The sequence below is a fragment of the Pelobates fuscus genome, chromosome 7, assembly GCF_036172605.1.
Source record: "Pelobates fuscus isolate aPelFus1 chromosome 7, aPelFus1.pri, whole genome shotgun sequence".
In the NCBI taxonomy this organism is placed as follows: Eukaryota; Metazoa; Chordata; class Amphibia; order Anura; family Pelobatidae; genus Pelobates; species Pelobates fuscus.
In genome coordinates this window covers 173,847,406-173,868,011 of record NC_086323.1, presented here as the reverse complement: position 1 = coordinate 173,868,011, position 20,606 = coordinate 173,847,406, and the positions used below count along the sequence as shown (strand labels likewise).

General features: G+C 43.6%; 1 protein-coding gene across 1 annotated transcript in view; it reads right to left on the bottom strand.

Moving 5' to 3' along the window:
* Positions 1-7,178: 7,178 nt before the first annotated feature.
* ATG7 (autophagy related 7) overlaps positions 7,179-20,606 on the bottom strand; it is a 260,635-nt gene continuing 247,207 nt past the window's right edge. The window contains exon 19 of the mRNA XM_063426931.1: positions 7,179-8,023. Coding sequence (XP_063283001.1) covers positions 7,991-8,023 — 33 coding nt within the window. The 3' untranslated portion in view covers positions 7,179-7,990. The remainder of the gene's footprint in view (positions 8,024-20,606) is intronic.

Genomic DNA, 20,606 nt, shown 5'->3' with positions numbered 1-20,606 from the left:
TATGGGTTGTTGGAGTTCAGTTGCTTGTTCTTGTGTGATTTGCGGCAAGTGTATCTGTTTTAGGTAATCTGAGATGCTATCTTCAGTCGGGTTGTGATTACCTGACACGAGATGCAGGTTGTAAAGTTTGGCGTCAAATCTTGCAAATGCTTGTGTAATGTCATTGGGATTGAGTATTTTCTGACCCCTATCGTTTATAAGATGAGCTATTTTTTGCACATTACATTTGTTGCGCAATCTCATTGCTAAAAGTTTAGTGGCTTTACCGCTTTGGTGGTAGGTGTTAGCTTTTAGTTTGTGTAGTAGCCGCCTAATTTTGGCCGCGGTCAAATCCCTTAGTTTATCGTATTGTAGGGAGAGTTTCGTCTCTATGTCTTTTGTGGGGTGTGTCTTATTTAACGCAGAAAGTTAAACTATCCTTGTGTGGCATTCCAACAGTGCTGAATCTTGGGAAATTTTAATATGTGATGCTTGTTTATTGAATAGGCCCCTGAGCACCGCCTTATGTGCGGACCAAACAGTGGCGGCCATGGTCTCTTGGTTAGTGTTTAATTTGAAATAACTTGTGAGCTCTACTCTAATTGTTTCTGTGAATTTCTCGTCATTTAACCTCCAAGTACCCTTTCCTTTGAACTGGAATTCATCCTTCAATACCAGGGTGACCGGGCTGTGGTCAGACCAAGTAATCTCACCAATCCTACATTCAGAGATTAGGGGTAGGGTCACTCTATAAACAAAAAAAACATCTATCCGGGAATACGAGTTGTGTACTCTCGAGTAAAAGGTATAATCCCTTGTTTCGGGGCTGAGGGTTCTCCAGACATCATAAAGATCATGCAGTGAAAGAGTCTTGGTGATATTTTTATGGGACTTGTCCTGTGACAAGCGGGTACTATTGCCCTTCCAAGTCGATCTGTCCAGGGGTGATTGGCTGAAGTTAAAGTCTCCACACAGCAGTAAATTACCTAGACGATACTGGTCAATTTTCGTTAGCAGGGACTGGAGGTATTGGTTGGAATTATCATTGGGGAAGTATGCCGTGACCTAGAGTGTACTGGGCTGCGTTAATGAGGCACTGAAGGATTATGAATCTACCCTGAGGGTCTATAAATTGCCTCTGTGCTGTAAATGCGATGTCTTTGTGTATTAGGATGTATACACCCTTGGTTTTGGCTTCCGACAGCGCATGATACTGTATAGTGTAGTGTTTATTAAAGATCTTAGGGGTATAGCCTTTCTTAAAGTGGGTTTCTTGAATACATGCAATATCTATTTGGGTTTTTATCAGGTCTCTGAGCAATAAACTCCTTTTCCCTGGGGTGTTCAGCCCCTTCACATTATATGTTACTACCCTAATGATAGCTGGGGACAAGTTTCGCTATGGCGCATGGTAAGTGATGGAGATCCTGAAGTCAGATTGAAAATAACCATAGTGCCAACTCTGTAAATATACCCACATAAAAGGTAAATCACGGACAGTTTAATCTGATTGTATGTGCTGGGCCGTTCTGTTCTGCCCCCGCGGGATACAACGCCACATTTTAAGTAGAAGTCTACTGGGGTGGACCTGGATAGGTAGGGGGAAGAGGAAACTAGGGAGGAAGTAAACTGGGAGTTGGGTTGGGGGTGAGAACCCCTATTAAGCTCTACCTGAGAGAGCTTGAGCGCGCCAAGCTGATCTTGGCTGCAAGTGGGGGGGGAACATTAAGTGAGCCTGTTGTTTGGAGTGGCTCACGTGTGGCCTTTAGGGCTATGCGTAGCTAATATAAAGTTTATAGCTGTTACTAACTCTGTATACTAGTGGGGGTGTCTGCAACCCTTCCTTCTTGTAAATACAGGTACAGTTTACCCTCTAATGATTAAGTTAGGATGCAGCTGCTCCCTAGGAACCGCAGCCGTCATAGAGCTGGGTAGTTTTAGTTGAAACATAACTCATTATAACATTCTTAACCAACAAAGTATGTATTACAATGTCTGCTCTATCTAGTAGCAGTTGAATCTTGGTATACTTGAAGGGACACTCCAGGCACCCAGACCACTTCTGCCCATTGGAGTGGTCTGTGTGCCAACTCCCACTACCCTTAACCCTGCAAGTGTAATTATTGCAGGTTTTTTTTAAACTGCAATACTTACCTTGCAGGGTTAAGTCCTCCCCTAGTGGCTGTCTACTAGACAGCCACTAGAGGACACTTCCTGCTCTATAGCACAGGTTTTCTGTGTTTTACGCTGTGTGAGGACCTCCAGCGTCGCTCTATTCCCCATAGGGAAGCATTGAAATTCATTTTCAATGCTTTCCTATGGGGTGCGCTAATGCGCATTAGGTCTCCTCGGCCGGCGGGCGAGATCAGTCTCGCCCACCGGCCGACGTAAGCAGAAGGAGGAGCGGCGGGGGAGGAGGAAGCAGCGACGTGGGACCTATTGCTGCCTCTGGTAAGTCACTGAAGGGGTTTTCACCCCTTCAGTAACCGGGGATTGGGGGGTGGGAGGGAGAGGGACCCTCCAGTGCCAGGAAAACGGATCGTTTTCCTGGCACTGGAGTTTCCCTTTAACAACTCTCCAACAAGGAGGAGAGGTAGACCTCGCAGACTTTCAGTCATCAGGCTGGGGTCCATTCCGGAGACATCCGAGGTATCTTTGCCTTAGTTTGGTCTCCTGACACGGTAACCGGCAGTCCTCAGCTTTTAAATTTCTCCTTGCCAGCTGGAAGCGAGTCCACAGCGTGTAGCGAGTCTTGATACTGGATGAGCAATTTTGCTGGGTATCCCCAGCGGTATACAATCCCTTTTGCGCGCAGCGTTGCCGTGAGGGGAGTCAGACTTTTGCAGAATTGTAAGGTTGCTGCTGACAGGTCTGTGAAGATTTTCAAGTCCTGGTAAGATTTTCATGCCTGATGTGCGGGATGCTCTGACTAGCCTCTCTTTAGCATGGTAGAAGTGGACTTGAACTATCACATCCCTCGCGGTGGAGCTTGGGAGGTGTTTAGGTTTCCTCAGCCGGTGCGCCGGATCGATGATGAGCTGGTCTGGATGGATCTCCGGTGTCAGCACTTGGAATAGGTCTAGCAGGTAGGTATTGAGTGCTGGGTTAAGCACTGATTCTGGAATGCCGCGTATTTGCAAATTGTTGCGTCTCGACCGGTCCTCCATGTCAGCCATTTTTTACCGCGTGGTCGTGGAGGATGGTGTCCAATTCTTGTAATTTATCTGCGAGACTGTTATGTGCCTCAGCGAATTCATCCATCCGCTTCTCCATTTGGTCAGTACGCTGGCCTACGTCTAGTATCTCCTTTCGGAGATCTGCCGTGAGGATTTGTATCTGTGTCGCCATATTTCTTTGGATGGTGTCAGTGAGTTCTGTCAACATCTTTTTCATTTGGTTCGTTGTGAATGGTCTGTCCTCCGGTCCTGCATCTGAGGACATCGGGGATAGAGGGGGATCCTCTTCAGAGCGAGTGGTGCCGCCATCTTCAAGTGGACTGTGGCGCCACCGGCTTAGCCAGGAAGAAGGAGGCTCGATCTGCCTTTGCAGCTTTTGTTTTCTGTCTCTGTGACATCTCCGAAGGGTAGAGAGGTATTTTGTATGCTTTTATCCTTTTCAGTTTGGTTATTCTTAGCCCTTTGTCACCCGGTTTGCAGGAGCCTCTTTAGAAAGAGTCCATACAGCTAGGTGTCAGGCCACGCCCCCCGGAGACATTTTTTTGACTTACACAAGTTATAATTGTGAAAGGACCGGATTTCCACTGAAGCAGAATATGTCACCATTGACAGTTCCAGAGTTGCATGACTGTGCAAGTTCATGCTTTTTTAAGTCAACAAGCCTGTTATGTCATCTATGCCAGATACGATTGTATTTATTTTAAATTATATAAATATGATCATGGAAGAAAAAAAAATAAGAATGGACTGGAGTGATGATGCCAGCTGGAGTAGGAACGTAGAACCAATGCTATTTTGCATATGTTGACTTTGGAGAGCTTCTTGCCTATTTCCTTCACTGCTGCCTAACAAGCAAGCCAGTGGCCTCTCCTTGGATGGTCTTAATCCTGCGGCTTGTATTTTTCTTTTTGTATAACTTTTTTTTCTGTTTATATTTAGATGGAGCAAATATATTTAACAGGATTTAACGTAGCATTTGCAAGAACTATTTATATAGAAACGCTATGAAGCAAGTCTATTCAACATAATTGAATGTAGCGTATGGAAGCACTTTCACGTAGTAATCTACTGTGTTGCACTCTTTAATTTTCTCTTTTCTTTAACTTACTTGCTCTTCTTATATCTAGCACGTAATTTGCACATGGCATATGTTCACTCTTTGTTTTGATGACATTTTATTTGCACTTTATCATGTAACTCTTGCCATGTTACTTAACACATGATTTGTCTACACTGATTCTAGATGTCAGTCCTTATTGTTGAGCGCAGGACTCTATCTCCACTGTCTAAATAAGGCCCTATTTAATTGCAATTTGAGTAGTGATATGTTAGATTTCATAAGAATTATGTGTGGCTGAAACATGACCAATTTATTTGACACCATTAATGATGGATTACTTTATTGAGATTGGGACTGTGCTGGACTTTTTTTTACACCTACTTAATCCTGAAGAGCTCCAAAGTCTGCCAATTGGACCATTATACTACATCTGTTGTAGACAAGGCTACATTTATGAATGCAGTGTGTAATAAAGCACCCTTTACATTTGAATCCTACCAACTCACATTTTTCCCCAAGATCTTTTCTGATCTGCCTGTCAATTAAAGCAATCTTTGAGTCAAGTTACCCAACAACTTTAGGATTCTGCAGTTGTTATCACTAGAGATCCCCTTGTTCTCATGTAGTGGAGAGGGATGCTCATGTACAAACCCATATATCTGCTTCCCCATACTGGTCCCTCCCTGCAGGTCCTTGGATTATTTCCCATTGTGGAAACAGCTGTAAGGTAGGTAATATTATTTACACACAACTGGGACATAGCTAACATTTAATTTGTTTTTGGAGGAGATACCATTCCTGGATGAAGAGGAAAACACCTAATATGCCCATGTTGGCTGTTTGGTTGTTTCAGGATTGTCCCTTATTCTGCACTTGGAATGCCTGTTGACTCAGACTGTTTCTTTATTACCTTTTCCACTAGTTGGTTCTTTTCTTTAAGTTGATGTGTCAGATACTTTTTGGATATATTTGCTTACGGCTAAGATACAGCTAGTATAACCCCCATCCAGGGTTATGGAAAGTTCTGTAAACGGCCCTAATTCTGATGATCTAGTGTTGCACGGGGGCTTTAAAATAGTTTAATTATTAATATTTTTACATCTCGAAAGTCCTTTGTAACCTTGGATTTTTTCCTGAGATACCTGTGTTGGTTATGGTGTTTGAAGTGTACCTTTAAAAAAAATTCCCAAATTATTAATAAAGAACATCCTGCGTAAAACGAATGTTAAACAAATATTTTATTGCATACAATGACAACAAAATACAAACATGGGATAGACAACTGTTAAGCGTTACATCTTTGTCAAATTTAGGATGGTTTTACTTTACATTAAATTGTATTTTTCATGTATGGAAAGGTGAATACAATTAATTAAGCCAAATATTGTGATTAATACACCTGGCTGCATTTCCAGTTGATGTTCATATAATCTAACAAAAATAATAGTTTTATGTAGGACTGTGCAGTTGGAATGGTTCAAAGAGACAGCAAATCTTATTTAAAAAATATTGTCCTTTGCAAAGGATTTCTGTGGATCTTCCTTAATTACAGATTAATATACCATACTATGCCCCAATTTATGTGACCATGAAACTTTAAATCAAAAGATTGGAAAAAGAAAGGAAAGGAATTAAACAAACAGAAGCCCTAAAAGATTTACAACTGTAGCTGGGTATTGCACCAAATATAACTATGAGTGTGTGTCATGTTGGTCGTCAGGCATGGGGGGGTGTTGGGGTTATATAACCCCGCTATGTATGGAACACATATAAATACAGCTAAATAGGTTTCTATGGTTAAAGAGGGGCCACTTACAAATATATATTTAGTATTTCCTTACTAAATGACATTGACATGATAAAGTACATTTAAAGTAACACTACAGCGTTAGGAATACAAACGTGTATTCTTAACACTATAGTGCCCTGTTGGCTATTTAGGATCCCGTCCCCCAACTGTATTGAGGGAAAAAAGCAGGGTTACTTCTCTTTTCTCCCCCAAAGCACTGGTTTCAATGCTGTCATGCTGCCCCCTTGGCTGAAACCACAGCAAAAAGCCAAACTGTGCCAATCTGATGGGGTCTATGAGACCATCTGATTGAAATGACAGGTTTGCTCCTTTTATTTCTGAATGACAGCCACTAGAGGCATTTAAACACTGCAATGTAAACATTGTTAAAATGGTTGGGGTGGGGGAGCTTGGCATCCATATGCTTAAATGGGATTCATAGACTTTAAAAATAAAAATATATATATATATATATATATGGAAGGGCCTGTTAATAATGCTAGCTGGGAGCACTCAACGCAAGAGAGGTAAACCTTCACTGTACTGTATATCTCATGGCTGCAACTGTTATAAATGCAAAGGCCTAGCGCTAGCCCAATGTGTAACTAAAGATAATAGATTATATGGACAATGAATTTTCCTCTTTAGCAGCAAATACCCACTATCTGATCCTTCTTGACTGGAGTCCTCCTGAACCAGAAAATGGCTTAGAAATCTCAGCCACTCCTAACCCTCCCCGTGCTTCCTATGGAATAGATCATGTTCCAGGGGCTTTATGGACACTTGCAGAAGACTTGATGAGCAATAAAGATGTGTGTGATTTCTTATTCATAAATAAATATAAGGGAGTGAAAGTCAGTACGACCAGATATTCATTTATTTGTAAATGAGATATCATTACTGCATGTTTCTACTTTAATTTTCACTAAATAGCAAATTGAGAAACTTCTTAAATTTGAGCTATTTTTCCAGCTTAGCTATATTTGAAACTCACCTGTCAATTTTCCACAGTTCCCTGTATATATATCCTACTAGGTGTCTCATTACTTCCGGATAGTCCATGTGCAAGAGCTTTTTGGAAACACCAAGCATCTATGTACTATACAAACAAAGTAAGACGGACTTCTTATACCTTTGGTGTCTGGAATATGCATAGGTCATTTATGTAATAGAAATAAAACTTATTGCAGGGATATGTGTCTGTAATAACAATTCTTACATACTAGAATGCTTTAGAAAGACTATCGTGTGCCACTTTTCAATCAACATTTTTCAATCTCAGGCCATATAATTTTGATTATAGCATCAATATATATCTGAGATGCAACACTGCTTATCTCTCTGGGTCAAGATAAATAAATGTCTGAGATAGATAGATATGATAGAATATATTATATTAGATAGACAGATATTTATTTAAACATTAATATTCATTTATAGGCTAGTGTGGTCCCAGCCCAGGTAAACAGGTGTTTAATGTCAAAATCTAAAAATATAACAAGATTTCTTTTCATTTCATATATTCATAGCATTCATTTCCATATAAGGAAATCATTTTATGCAGAGTAATCATATCCTCATAAAGATATAATTTACGATTTAAATGCCCTCAAGCACCAAAATCACTGAATGCTATTATTACAATTAAGTTCTTACAGACCCCATGCCAGCATGAAATGTCTTTCCTATTCTAGAGCCGAGCTAACTCTAAATGACAAGGACAGTTCATACATCCATAAGGCTTGTAATGATGAGCTTCAGATGATGGTCATAAGTCCCCATGGAATTACTGAGAAAGCAGTATGATATCTGGAAAATGAAACCATGCACACACACACAAGTTATTGCAACAATTATTTTGTAGTCATAAAAATATATATATTTGGTTTTGGAAGGTTAATGAGGATCTAGACTGGTTGGTGTTTCCTGTTATAAAGGATGCGGCAGAGGATCTTGGTAACTTTTTCTGTTTTCGTTTATTCATTTTCAGATGACTTCATCATCGCTCATGTCCCAAATCTAGAGAGAGGAAATAAAGAAAATACTTTACAGTGACCAGAGTTTCAACAATCTAAAATAACTGGTCAAGGACCAACTTAAACCACAAAAAAAAAAAAAGAAGACCAGAGAATTAAACTGGATACCTATGCCATCCTAAATGAATAAACTGTCTATATGTGCTGTTAATCACTCAAAATAATGTTCCTCCAATACATGCTTCAGGGTTATATCTTTTTTATGACATGTTTGTGTTTTTTTTTTTTTTTTTAATTGGGTCAATTTTAATGCCACACATGAACAAACATGTCCACCCGAAATTGGTGAGAATTACAAAACAGGGCAAAAGCTGTTACATGTCCTATGTATGTCCTGGACCCTAGGACTTAGGACCTTAACACTTCATGGTGTCAGTTGCACTGCAATTTTTCTAATGCAGAAAGTGACGTCACCCAACCTGGGGCTGAAGTGCAACCTTTGGGATTATGAACGGTGAACTGTTTAAGAACCTCAGGCCCCCATAACACCTTCATTTCGGTGAAGTTGTCATGGTGGCAATGCTAAATCTCTGGGAATGCTGCCCTGACAAAATGTATGTTTGTGTATTAAAATGAGTGTGTGCACATGTGTCTGTGTTTGTAACAAACAAAAAAAAACATTAAATCTAAAATAAATATATATATATATATATATATATATATATATCACGTTGTCTTGTGCATTCTATATGTTGTTATTATTAGACAACTTAATGGGGAAAAAAGTTAAGAATGTAACCCAGTAGGACCTAAATTCACATAATTTAAATGGAAAATAATACAATAAGTAAAACATGTTCTAATTATATTATCTCATGATAAAATAAATACATAAAATACAGTCAACTGGAGAGAATACAGCAGCATTACAGAAATCATTTTTTTTTTAAAGTAGTATATAAGTGTGATAAAACTTCCAACAGCTCTTGTTACAGGACTTGCTATAAATACACAGCTGTGAAGTAATTCTTGAAAGGGCTGTTCATCCATATTCATGGAAAATGGGAGCCAAGCCAAACCCCAGTTACAATGGAACAAAGCAGAGCGCTGACTTAATGCGTCACTAATTAAAATCATTAGTCGTCAATGAGTCCACCTAGTTCTTTCAGCAGGAAAATCGCTGCTTGAGAATGTTCTCAAACACTCCTGGACGCCCCAGGGCTTATTATATATTTTCTATTTTACACCCATTTTGCTCTAAGCTCAAAAAGGCAGTGGTGCTTTTTACCTGTGTCAAGTCTATCAGTATTGGCTATAATCTAATAGCTCAGTTTTCCTATTGAGTTACTAGAGAAGGGGTAGGCAACCTTTTAGTAGTATTGTGCCAAATGGAGATTTTGAAGTTCATTGGCGTGCCGGTACTATTTTTTGCAATTGTGTGTGCATGTTGCTGTATTCTGCTTGTGTTATTTGTGGGTTTGTGCATTTGCTTTGTAGTGTTGTATGTGTGCCTATGTGGGCTGTTACATTGTATAGAATACATTCATGAGTAGTTTGTGGCATTGTGCATGATACCTATGAATGTGGGCTATGTATAGGGGCTAAAGCAGTGGTTCCCAAACTCTTTAGGTTCAAGGCGCCCTTAATATTTCAATATTTTTCCAAGGCACCCCAAGTCAAAACAATTTTCTAGGTTGTATATATGTACAACGCTGCGGCATATACTGGGCCCCTAATCTTGGGAGGGGCACTGGAAGATTATTTAAAGAAACAATCCAGGCAACTCCCCTCCGGTCCTGCAGTGCCGGCAGGGGAGAGCACAGTTCCGGTGCTATCATCATAGCACCGGGAAAATAACTTGCGGCTCCCCTTTGTGCTGGGCGCCGCGGCACACAGTTTGGGAACTGCTGGGCTAAAGAAAAAAAACTTACATGTGCTCTTCCCAAATCCCTATGCATATTTAAACAAATTAAGGGTTATTTAGTTGTTCCAATTTCCATTAGAGGGATGCCCACCTGCCACGTCAAGCAAACCTCTCAGGTGGGTCCTACACTAACCATTCACCTTTCTTCCTCGAGCTTCAGGCAGATATCGCTAAAGAGACAGACAGGGGTATTTTCTAAACCCCTACATACTTATTAACCCTTAATAGGGAACACATAGGATGGGCGGCAGCATTGTAACATAGCTGTGTGATACAAAAGTGAATACAAATACACGAAAACAAGTCCTGTGCTCAAACTCCCACTATTCTTGGGCGGCAGCAATGACCATGGTACACACATCAGCCCCAATACATACAGTAAAAACCAAAGAAAAAAGTTACAGCGCAGGACTTTTTTTTATTTTTTTTATTCACTTTTGTATCATATAGCTATGTTACAATGTATATCTATATATCTTTCCTAGGAACAGGATTGCACCAGATAATGTGTATATATCAGATCATGCTTTTAACAATGTTAGATTTCAGTTTTTTCTATTATTAGATACATTGTGTTTTCGTTACAATATGTGAACACAGTGTAATTTTTTTGATTAGCTACTCGTCATTCCCCCTTGAACCAAGTCAAAAGTATAGTAAACATAAATCTAAGTCTCTTTGAACAAACATTTAATTGATAGATATTGAGCATTTAGTAATCTTTATTTTTACAGTAATATTATAATATTCTTTGATTGCACGTATTCACTTTCATGCATGTCATTGAGTCACTTTTAAGATTACATTGGGCACTTTAAGAATATGGGCATATGTCTTATAATGTAACACACGTGCACTTTTTATCAAAAAAATATAGTGCTTATTAGCAAATTTCAGATATTTCAATCTATGACTATGGTTTCATGGTTGTATCTTAATGTGTATTTTATATTTCTTACTCACGATGGTCCACTGTATGCTCTTTTCATAAATTTGTATCACGGAACAGCTCTGATGGCCGTTTGTTTATAGATTACCATGGTAACCTTGTTTCAATAGATTCTTATGTGTATGTTTCCTTGGGGATGGGTTCACGGACCTCGTTACATCATAAGGGGGTGGGACTTGGTGCTACGCATGCGCACAGAGGAATTGAGGACGCTCGCAGACAGGTGATGAGAGTAAGGTAGGTTAGTTTTTCTTATATATAGTCAGTGTTTGTATGGTTATGCTATTATGCCCTGAAGAAAGTTATGATGTAAGAACTGAAACGTTGACCAGACTGTAAGCCGTTTTAACCAGGCTAGCGGTATTCCCGAGCGTGACTCGGGGTTCATTTTCGCTGCCAGAAGCGGTAACCCCGAGTCACGCTCGGGGTAGATAACAGAGCTGGCAGCGGAGTCTCCTTACCTTCTCCTTGCAATCCAGCGATGTCCCCGCGCTGTGATTGCCGGTGAGAGCCCCGGCGGATGATCTGACTTCCTGGTTCCGTCTCTGTGAGCCGCAGAGGCTCATGGGGGCGGAACTGGGCGGGTAATTCAAATGTTTCAAGCATAAAAGTGACACACACACATAAAGTTAGGTGATACAGTGAAATCCTGTCAGATTACATTGTATCACCTCAGATTTGTCACAGTATCACCTCAGATTTGAAATTTGATCATCCTACACTGCCCTGCCTGCCCTTTTTGCTGTAATTTCTGCCCATAAAATATTTTTTTTACCATGGCATCAAAGCGTCACTTTAGCATCTTCAAAGCGGGTTTGGATCAGATGAGTGACAGCGGCAGCGACACAGAGCCCCTCGCAGAATTGAGCGACTGCGATAGCGATTCGTGGCAAGATTCGTCATCCGACTCTGACAGTGACCAGAGAAGTGGCGACAGCGACGATTCTGCACCCGAGCTCAGTGATGTGCGCACTTGGTGCCTTATTGATTGCGGTATGGATGAGGTACCGCCGCCAAGATTTCCGTTTACTGGATCACCTGGGATGAAGGTAGACGTTGAGCACAATGATCCTTTGGCATACCTAAAATTATTTCTCACAGATGACGTCATTGAAAAGATTGTCACGGAGACAAATCGCTACAACGAGCAGCAATCAGCTACTCTGCATAGCAAGTTTTCCAGGAACAGAAAATGGGAACCGGTATATTATTTATTAGATTAGAATTCATGATTTTATGTTTCGAACTTTATCACATCTGAGAGTACTTTTGGTCAGGTTTAAGAAAGTAATTACTGGCCTACAATACATAACACCAAATTTCCATGCAAAAAAATGGTACCGCTTTTGGTACAAAATTCCTGACATAATCATACCGCCAGGGAGGTTAATCTTTGTATTAAAATACACTTTACTTGACAAGTCCTCGAGTGCTGGCTTTGCTTTTGGAGATTATATATATATAATACATAGAGCTGAGTACAATACAGAGATGACCATATCACAAACAGAGCTGATAAAATATAGATAGATATATAATACACATAGCTGAACACAATACAATGTAACTTATACAATACACAGAGCTGGATTAACTACAGAGATAACCATACAACAGATAGAGCTGAGTAAATACAGAGAAATAACACACAGAGCTGGGCACAATACGGAGATACTAATAACTACCCCACATAGCCAGAATCATAGAATATGAAGATCAACACACAGTACATATACCTTACGGTACCAAGTACATATCTCTGTTAAATTCTTGAACTTTCCTCTTCCTAGACCTCTCTTAGATATCCCTGACATGATCTCATCAGTAGTGTTCATGCAATGATAACTAACTTTTTATTTAATATTGCTGCTTTCATGAAATATGTCAACTATTCCTTTACTTCTCAACACACAGTGTGCATAGAGTTAAAGCATTAAGATACTGATAGACTCCAACCATTTCAGCTACTCCTGACTTACTAATAACTCTCCTCACACAGGAGACTCCTTATTGTCTTTGCACCTGGCAATATTATTAATCTGCAGTGGTAATATAGAGCTAAGAAGTAACTGACATTGCTAACAATTAATAATTATTACAGATTATAATCAGAATCAGATCAGTCCTCAGAGTGAAAGCCCTAGTCCTGCAGTATGAAGCTTCACTACTTTTAAACTAGCCAGGGATCAGATGTAGACTGAGCACTTTAAAGAAGACGGTGAGCATGTGTAGTAGGAGTTATTAAAAGTATTAGTGACAGGAAGTACAGTACTCTGTATCAAAAATGCATCCTCCCCTAAGATTCCCTGGCTTTATATTTATAAATTAATTATACATTGACTAAATTCCCCTGCTTAATCAGTCCTCAGTCAGTAACTAGGGCTTTTAGGGGGAAGAAAAAAAAATATTATACACTTATGTTTGGCAGGGGTCAAGGAGTTGCTGCTGTGCTAAATCCACCTCTAATGGCTGTCAAGAAGGCACTCGCGAAAACTGACTAGACGCACTTCACACGAGCCCCTGCAGTGAGGGCCCAAACTCTGCGGATAACCCAAGATTAACTGCTGCGATTCCCCCAACAATTAGCCCACTGGCAAGAGGAAGCAGCCACGAACATGCCAACACCATACTCGACACCCGACTTGACCGGGAACTGCGGCAGCAGAATGAGGCCTAGTGGAGGCACGGAGGAAGGATGGCCGCCTTCCCGCCAGATGCTAAACGCAACACGCGATTGCAAAACATGTACCTCCCCCCCAGGGGATATCCTGGTCCCCACCAGGCGGAATGCCCCAAAAACCCGCACCAAACAACAGATACAACGACCTCCATAAGCAATGCGGAGACGGGTGCACCCAAGATGGCGGATCACTCTGACACGACAGTGTCTGACAAGCGACGACAACAACCTGGTGCAGCGGACACCGGGGACCACGCAAGAGACCCCATTATTCCATTACTTTGACCGCTTCTGGGCCAAGTTACAGGCACGCTTACAGCCTGAAGCGCCTTGCCAAAACATACCCACGAGAGTCAGAGCCGATGGCGGGTGGGTGACTGGGGGGGACCCACGCTTCAAACTCCCACATCCAATGCCCTCCCGAGTTGAGAGCAATAAGGGGCATGCCCCAGAGGTGCGAAAGCGAACACCCAAGCGACCTGCTAAGACTCCCCGCACCACCCCGAAAGAGTCGACCCTGGACCACGAAGGTTCCCAGTCTCGTGGCCTACAAGCACCAGTCCTCACACAGCGGCAACAGGGCTCTACTCCCGGTACACGCTAGAGGAAAGAGCTCCCCTATACGCCACATCTGCACAGACACCTACCCTCACAGTCCGAGCGCGCAGAAGAGCCCCAGCCTAACCACATCGCATCTGATTGCATCATACTCGACTGAGGACCGACACTTGGCACTGACCAGCTTGAGGGCAAAGGGAAACACTATGCTGGGCAATACAATGGACTACCTTTTGAAACACAACAGTGGCATCGGATGAAGGTTTGGAGGTCCCCCCGCTCCTGCTACCAGCCGCACAGTGCAGGACTTAACTAGTCGAATGCCCAGTGTAACATTCATGCCTTTCCATATAACTTGATATATTCAATTAATTTGTTTTATAATTGATGTACAGTTAATATGCCCCTTAACATGTCCAAGCACCTTAAGCATAACATGCCTTTAACCCTCACTGAGTGCTTAGCCGGATCCTATGGGTCCCTAACACACAGATAATATGACTTGGCATTACCCGAACTAATAGTCAGCCTCATATGCGACGCTTGCTTATCTAATACCCAGTCAGATACCCAACTATATAGCTTAAATGTGCTACATGGCCTGCAGCGACAACTAACAACCCGTACCACATAGTCCCCCAAGGGTCTCCTTTACAGCCCATACATTGCAGACCCAGGGGTACCCGATACGTACAAATCGTATGGGATCCTAATTCATATGCTCTCCGGCTAAGACATGACAGAAGTGATGCTCATCACTTTTATACCATAAAATTGTGCATTGCCTAGTGATTACTCTACTTGTTACGAATGCTAAGCAGCTCGAGGATTGCCGTTGGGGTACCTCGAGCCAGTTTGCATTCATTATATGCACTGCAAAAAAAAAAAAAGTAAAAAAAAAAGAAAAGAAAAAAAAAGAAGGCACTTGCGCAGCACTGACCAAGTAAAACAAGGTCACATGACGTGGGAGACCTAAAAGGAAATCATTGATTTAATGCTTTCCTACTGAAAAGCCAGGGTGCGTGTGCGGCATTTGCTACATGTGCACATCAGATCCCCAATACTGACTAATGAGAAGCATTGGATTGGAAAACGCAGGAGGAGGCCGTGACATCATGAGAGGAGCAGAGGTACCATCGGTGCTGGAAAAGGGTGGGTAAAACCCTTTATTTTAATATTATTATGAACAATGCACATGAACAAACACATACCTATATAACTAGGGACAAGGACCTTAAAGCAGGACTACATGTATGCTTTAGTGCTCCTTTAAGTGGGAGATTGGCAGGCATTTTGTCATTGATCCTAGTGTGAGACTTATCAATATACAGTTGTTAAACATATGTATATATTATTAGTTTGGAGAAATAAAATCCTATTTTCATGCTGTGCAGTGCTCCTTAAAGGAAAACTACAGCATTAGGAATACAAACATGTATTCCAAACGCTATAGAGTTCTACTCACTGTTTAGGTGTCTCCTACCCTCCCCCACAGGGACAGGCTGTATACACACATTAAGCCTACATTAAGCTACTTAACTCCTTAGATGCAGTTTGAAAAAGCTGTTTTATTTTCCCTGATTGAAAGACGGTAACTTTCTTTTCAAAGGTAAAAGTAGTGGCATGGGCAACTGACGACCAACTCACTGACCAACTTTCAGTATGGGGGGAAATGTGTCCAATCATAAGCTTCTACCAATGCTGTCTGCAGAGATAGCAGGCAGAGCAAGACTCAGCCAGTCATGGTGAAATCACGACGGTGAAAGCAATTTAAAAATAGTGGAAGCAGGAGTAGAAATCATTTTAATTTTAAACCAGGGGATTAAAAAAAAAAAAAAAAAAAAATTGAAAAAGTGAGTGGGCAATTGGTGACTTACTTCTGCCCTTTGGTTTGAAAAATGCATTTTTTTTCAACTAAATGACTAATGCTGCCACTAGGGCACAGATTATTATTATTATTATTATTATTATTATTATTTTTTAACAGTAGGATGGTCACTGATGTTACAGACTGGATGTGTTGGAAAGCTGTGTTCCTGTCATAGTGGGAGGGTTGAGTGGGTGGTCAATTGCCCACTGACTTTTTTCTTTTAATTTTGGATAAAATCCCCAATTTTGAACTTAAAAAAAAAATACCAATTTTTTTATTAAAGGAACACTATAGGGTCAGGAACACAAACATGTATTCCTGACCCTATAGTTCCACACTAACCTTTTAGGTGGCTTTCCCCACACTTAAAAGCAATAAAAACTCACCTTATTTCCAGCGCCAGGCGGGTCAGCCGAAACGGACAACGCCCCCTTGGTGACATCATCAGAATTGTCGATGTTTAGCCAATCCAATGCTTTCCCATAGGGAAAGCATTGGATTGGCTACAATTGGCAAGGCGGCAGGGCCAAACACAGTTTTGGCCAATCAGCACCTCCTCATAGAGATGCATTGAATCAATGCATCTCTATGAGGAAAATTCAGCGTCCCCATGCAGTGTGTGGAGACGCTGGACGACAGTGATGCCTTCTGTGCAGCACTGCCCCAGGAAGCACCTCCAGTGGCCATCTGAGGAGTGGCCACTTGGAGGTGTCCCTAGGGGCAATGTTAATACGGCCTTTTCTCTGAAAAGGCAGTGTTTGCATTAAAATGACTGAAGGCAATGATTGTACTCACCAGAACAACCACATTAAGCTATAGTTGTTCTGGTTACTATAGTGTCCCTTTAATACAAAATACCAAAATAAAAAGGATTACAATCAATCAATATAAACTGTTCTCTCACTACCTATTTTTTTTTTTTTTTAATCCAGATCTTCAATATCTAATTTTGGCAACTCAGAATTTGCATTGTAAAACAGTCCCCTTACCCCCTGCTTTTCTCTCTGCCTGAGTGACTTTCCCAAGTTTTGTTTCTGGTAACGAAATTCTGCAGAGCCAAAGAGTGGCATTGACTTAATTCTGATAATGATAAGCCCACCCAAAAATAAGGGAAGAACTGAAATTTTTTTTTACCTAAGCGTCTTCTAAACAGATACAACAGATATGATCTGCACCAATCAAATTATTTTCCTGTTGATATATATTGCTAACTGGGCTTGGAAATAAAGTTAATGCTACGGATCACTTGTGGGTTTAGAGCTTAGGACAGTGATGGCGAACCTTTTTGAGCTCGAGTGCCCAAACCGCAATACATGCCAATTTTTTTTCCTTAAAGTGCCAACACGGCAATTAAACCTGAATATTGAGGTTTAAGTTTAGAAAAAAACAACTCGTACTGTTGTCCGAACTAATTAACAACTTTTGTTTTAAAAGAACACAACAACAGAGAGTTCAGTGATACAAATTTTAAATAATGATATAAATAGATAAAATTAAGCTTATATTTATTAGTATCTCCAACAAATGCAATACATACACACACAGACTGCTGAATACATACACACACACACACACACACACAAGACTGCTGAATATAGAGACTGATGAATACACATACAGACAGTCTGCTGAATACACATACAGACAGTCTGCTGAGTACACACACACACTGCTGAATACATGCACACACACAGACTGCTGAATACACACACATACTGCATTGAGGGGTGTAGTGTATGTGTTTGTGTGAGGTGCTGTGTGTGAGGGTTGCTGTGTGTGTGGGTGTGTGAGGGGTGTGTGTGAGGGGTGCTGTGTGTGTGAGGGGTGTGTGTCAGGGGTGCTGTGTGTGTGTGGGGGGTGCTGTGTGGGGTGCTGTGTGTGAGAGGGGTGCTGTGTGTGTGAGAGGGGTGCTGTGTGAGGGGTGCTGTGTGTGTGTGAAGGGTACTGTGTGTGTGAGGGGTGGTGTGAGGGGTGGTGTGTGTGTGTGTGTATGAGGGGTGGTAAGGGTGCTGGGCGGGGGTAAGGGTGCTGGGCGGGGGTAAGGGTGCTCTCGGCGGGGGTAAGGGTGCTGTGTGTGGGGGGTAGGGGTGCTGTGTGTGGGGGTAGGGGTGCTGTGTGAGGGGTAGGGGTGCTGTGTGGGGGGTAGGGGTGCTGTGTGGGGGGTAGGGGTGCTGTGTGGGGGGCAGGGGTGCTGTGTGGGGGGTAGGGGTGCTGTGTGGGGGGGGTAGAGGTGCTGTGTGGGGGGGTAGAGGTGCTGTGTGGGGGGTAGAGGTGCTGTGTTGGGGGGTAGAGGTGCTGTGTGGGGGGGTAGAGGTGCTGTGTGGGGGGGGGGGGGGGTAGAGGTGATGTGAGGGGGGTAGAGGTGATGTGTGGGGGGTAGAGGTGATGTGTGGGGGGTAGAGGTGATGTGTGGGGGTAGAGGTGATGTGTGGGGGGTAGAGGTGATGTGTGGGGGGTAGAGGTGATGTGTGTGGGGGTAGGGGTGTAGGGGAGGGGTGCAAGGTGTAGGGGAGGGGTGCCTGTTGTAGGGGAGGGGTGCGGTGTGGGGGGTAGGGGTACTGTGTGTGGGGGGGTAGGGGTACTGTGTGTGGGGGCTAGGGGTACTGTGTGTGGGAAGGGTAGGGTTACTGTGTGGGGGGGTAGGGGTACTGTGTGTGGGGGTAGGGGTACTGTGTGTGGGGGGTAGGGGTACTGTGTGTGGGGGGTAGGGGTACTGTGTGTGGGGGGGTAGGGGGACTGCTGGGGGGTAGGGGTACTGTGTGTGTGGGGGGTAGGGGTACTGTGTGTGGGGGTAGGGGTACTGTGTGTGTGGGGGTTAGGGGTACTGCTGGGGGGTAGGGGTACTGTGTGGGGGGTAGGGGTGCAGTGTGTGGGGGTAGGGGTACTGCTGGGGGGTAGGGGTGCTGTGTGTGTGGGGGGTAGGGGTGCTGTGTGTGTGTGGGGTATGGGTACTGCTGGGGGTAGGGGTGCTGTGTGTATGTGGGGTAGGGGTACTGTATGTGTGGGGGTATGGGTACTGCTGGGGGGTAGGGGTGCTGTGTGTGTGGGGGGTAGGGGTGCTGTGTGTGTGGGGGGTAGGGGTGCTGTGTGTGTGGGGGGTAGGGGTACTGCTGGCGGGTAGGGGTGCTGTGTGTGGGGGGGTAGGGGTACTGCTGGGGGTAGGGGTGCTGTGTGGGGGGGTAGGGGTACTGCTGGGGGGTAGGGGTGCTGTGTGTGTGGGGGGTAGGGGTACTGCTGGGGGGTAGGGTGCTGTGTATGGGGGGATAGGGGTACTGCTGGGGGTAGGGGTACTGCTGGGGGGTAGGGGTACTGTGTGTGTGGGGGGGTAGGGGTACTGTGTGTGTGGGGGGTAGGGGTACTGTGTGTGGGGGGGTAGGGGTACTGTGTGTGTGGGGGTTAGGGGTACTGCTGGGGGGTAGGGGCACTGTGTGTGTGGGGGTAGGGGTACTGTGTGGGGGGTAGGGGTGCTGTGTGTGGGGGGTAGAGGTACTGCTGGGGGGTAGGGGTGCTGTGTGTGGGGGGTAGGGGTACTGCTGGGGGGTAGGGGTGCTGTGTGTGTGGGGTATGGGTACTGCTGGGGGTAGGGGTGCTGCGTGTGGGGGGGTAGGGGTACTGCTGGGGGGTAGGGTGCTGTGTATGGGGGGATAGGGGTACTGCTGGGGGGATAGGGGTACTGCTGGGGGTAGGGGTACTGCTGGGGGGGTAGGGGTGCTGTGGGTGGGGGGGTAGGGGTACCGCTGGGGGGGTAGGGGTGCTGTGGGTGGGGGGGTAGTGGTACTGCAGGGGGGTATGGGTGCTGTGTGTGTGTGTGGGGGGGGGGCGGTAGGGGTACTGTTGCTGTGTGGGGGAGTGGGTAGGGGTACTGCTGCTGTGTGTGTGGGGATGGGGGTAAACATTTAAAAACAAACAAAAAAAAAAAGTATATTAAATCATTATCTTCCCCCCCCCCTTCTTACCTTTAATGAATGAAGGAGGGGGGGACACAGTCATCCCTGGTGGTCCGGTGGTGGCAAGTACTGCTTCCGGTTCGGGAGGCAGGGGAGGGATCTTTGAAGTAGCTCCCCTGTCCTCCTGCGCAATGCTGTGTGTAGCGTTACCATGGTAACACGCGGCAACGCTCCACACAGCTTGCTCGCGGGAGGACAGGGGAGCTGCTTCAAAGATCCCTCCCCTGCCTCCCGAACCGGAAGCAGAGTAGGCGCCTGCCGTTTTGGGCAGGCAGGTGCCTACTCTGCATTAATGGCGAACCTATGGCCGCGTGCCCACAAAAAGGGCCCGGCGTGCCACCTGTGGCACGCGTGCCATAGGTTCGCCATCACTGGCTTAGGAATTAAAACAGATATATACAGTTCTGTAGTACAATAGAGACAACATTTCAAAATGTAGAGGTCGTGTTGCACTCATAAGTAATTACCGGGAACCCTGATTTACTGTAGAACCGCCTTTATGCTGCACAATACAAACAGAAATATGGAGAGCAGCCTTCACAAGCTATAGCGTAGTATTAATCAATGTTATTAAAGATATTGGGGGCTCTGAGGCATAGAAAAATCTACAACTACAAAAGCCGAATCGTAGTAAATTTTTCTAATAAAATGTATTAATACTACACTATACTTTGTAAAGCCTGCACTCCATATTTCTG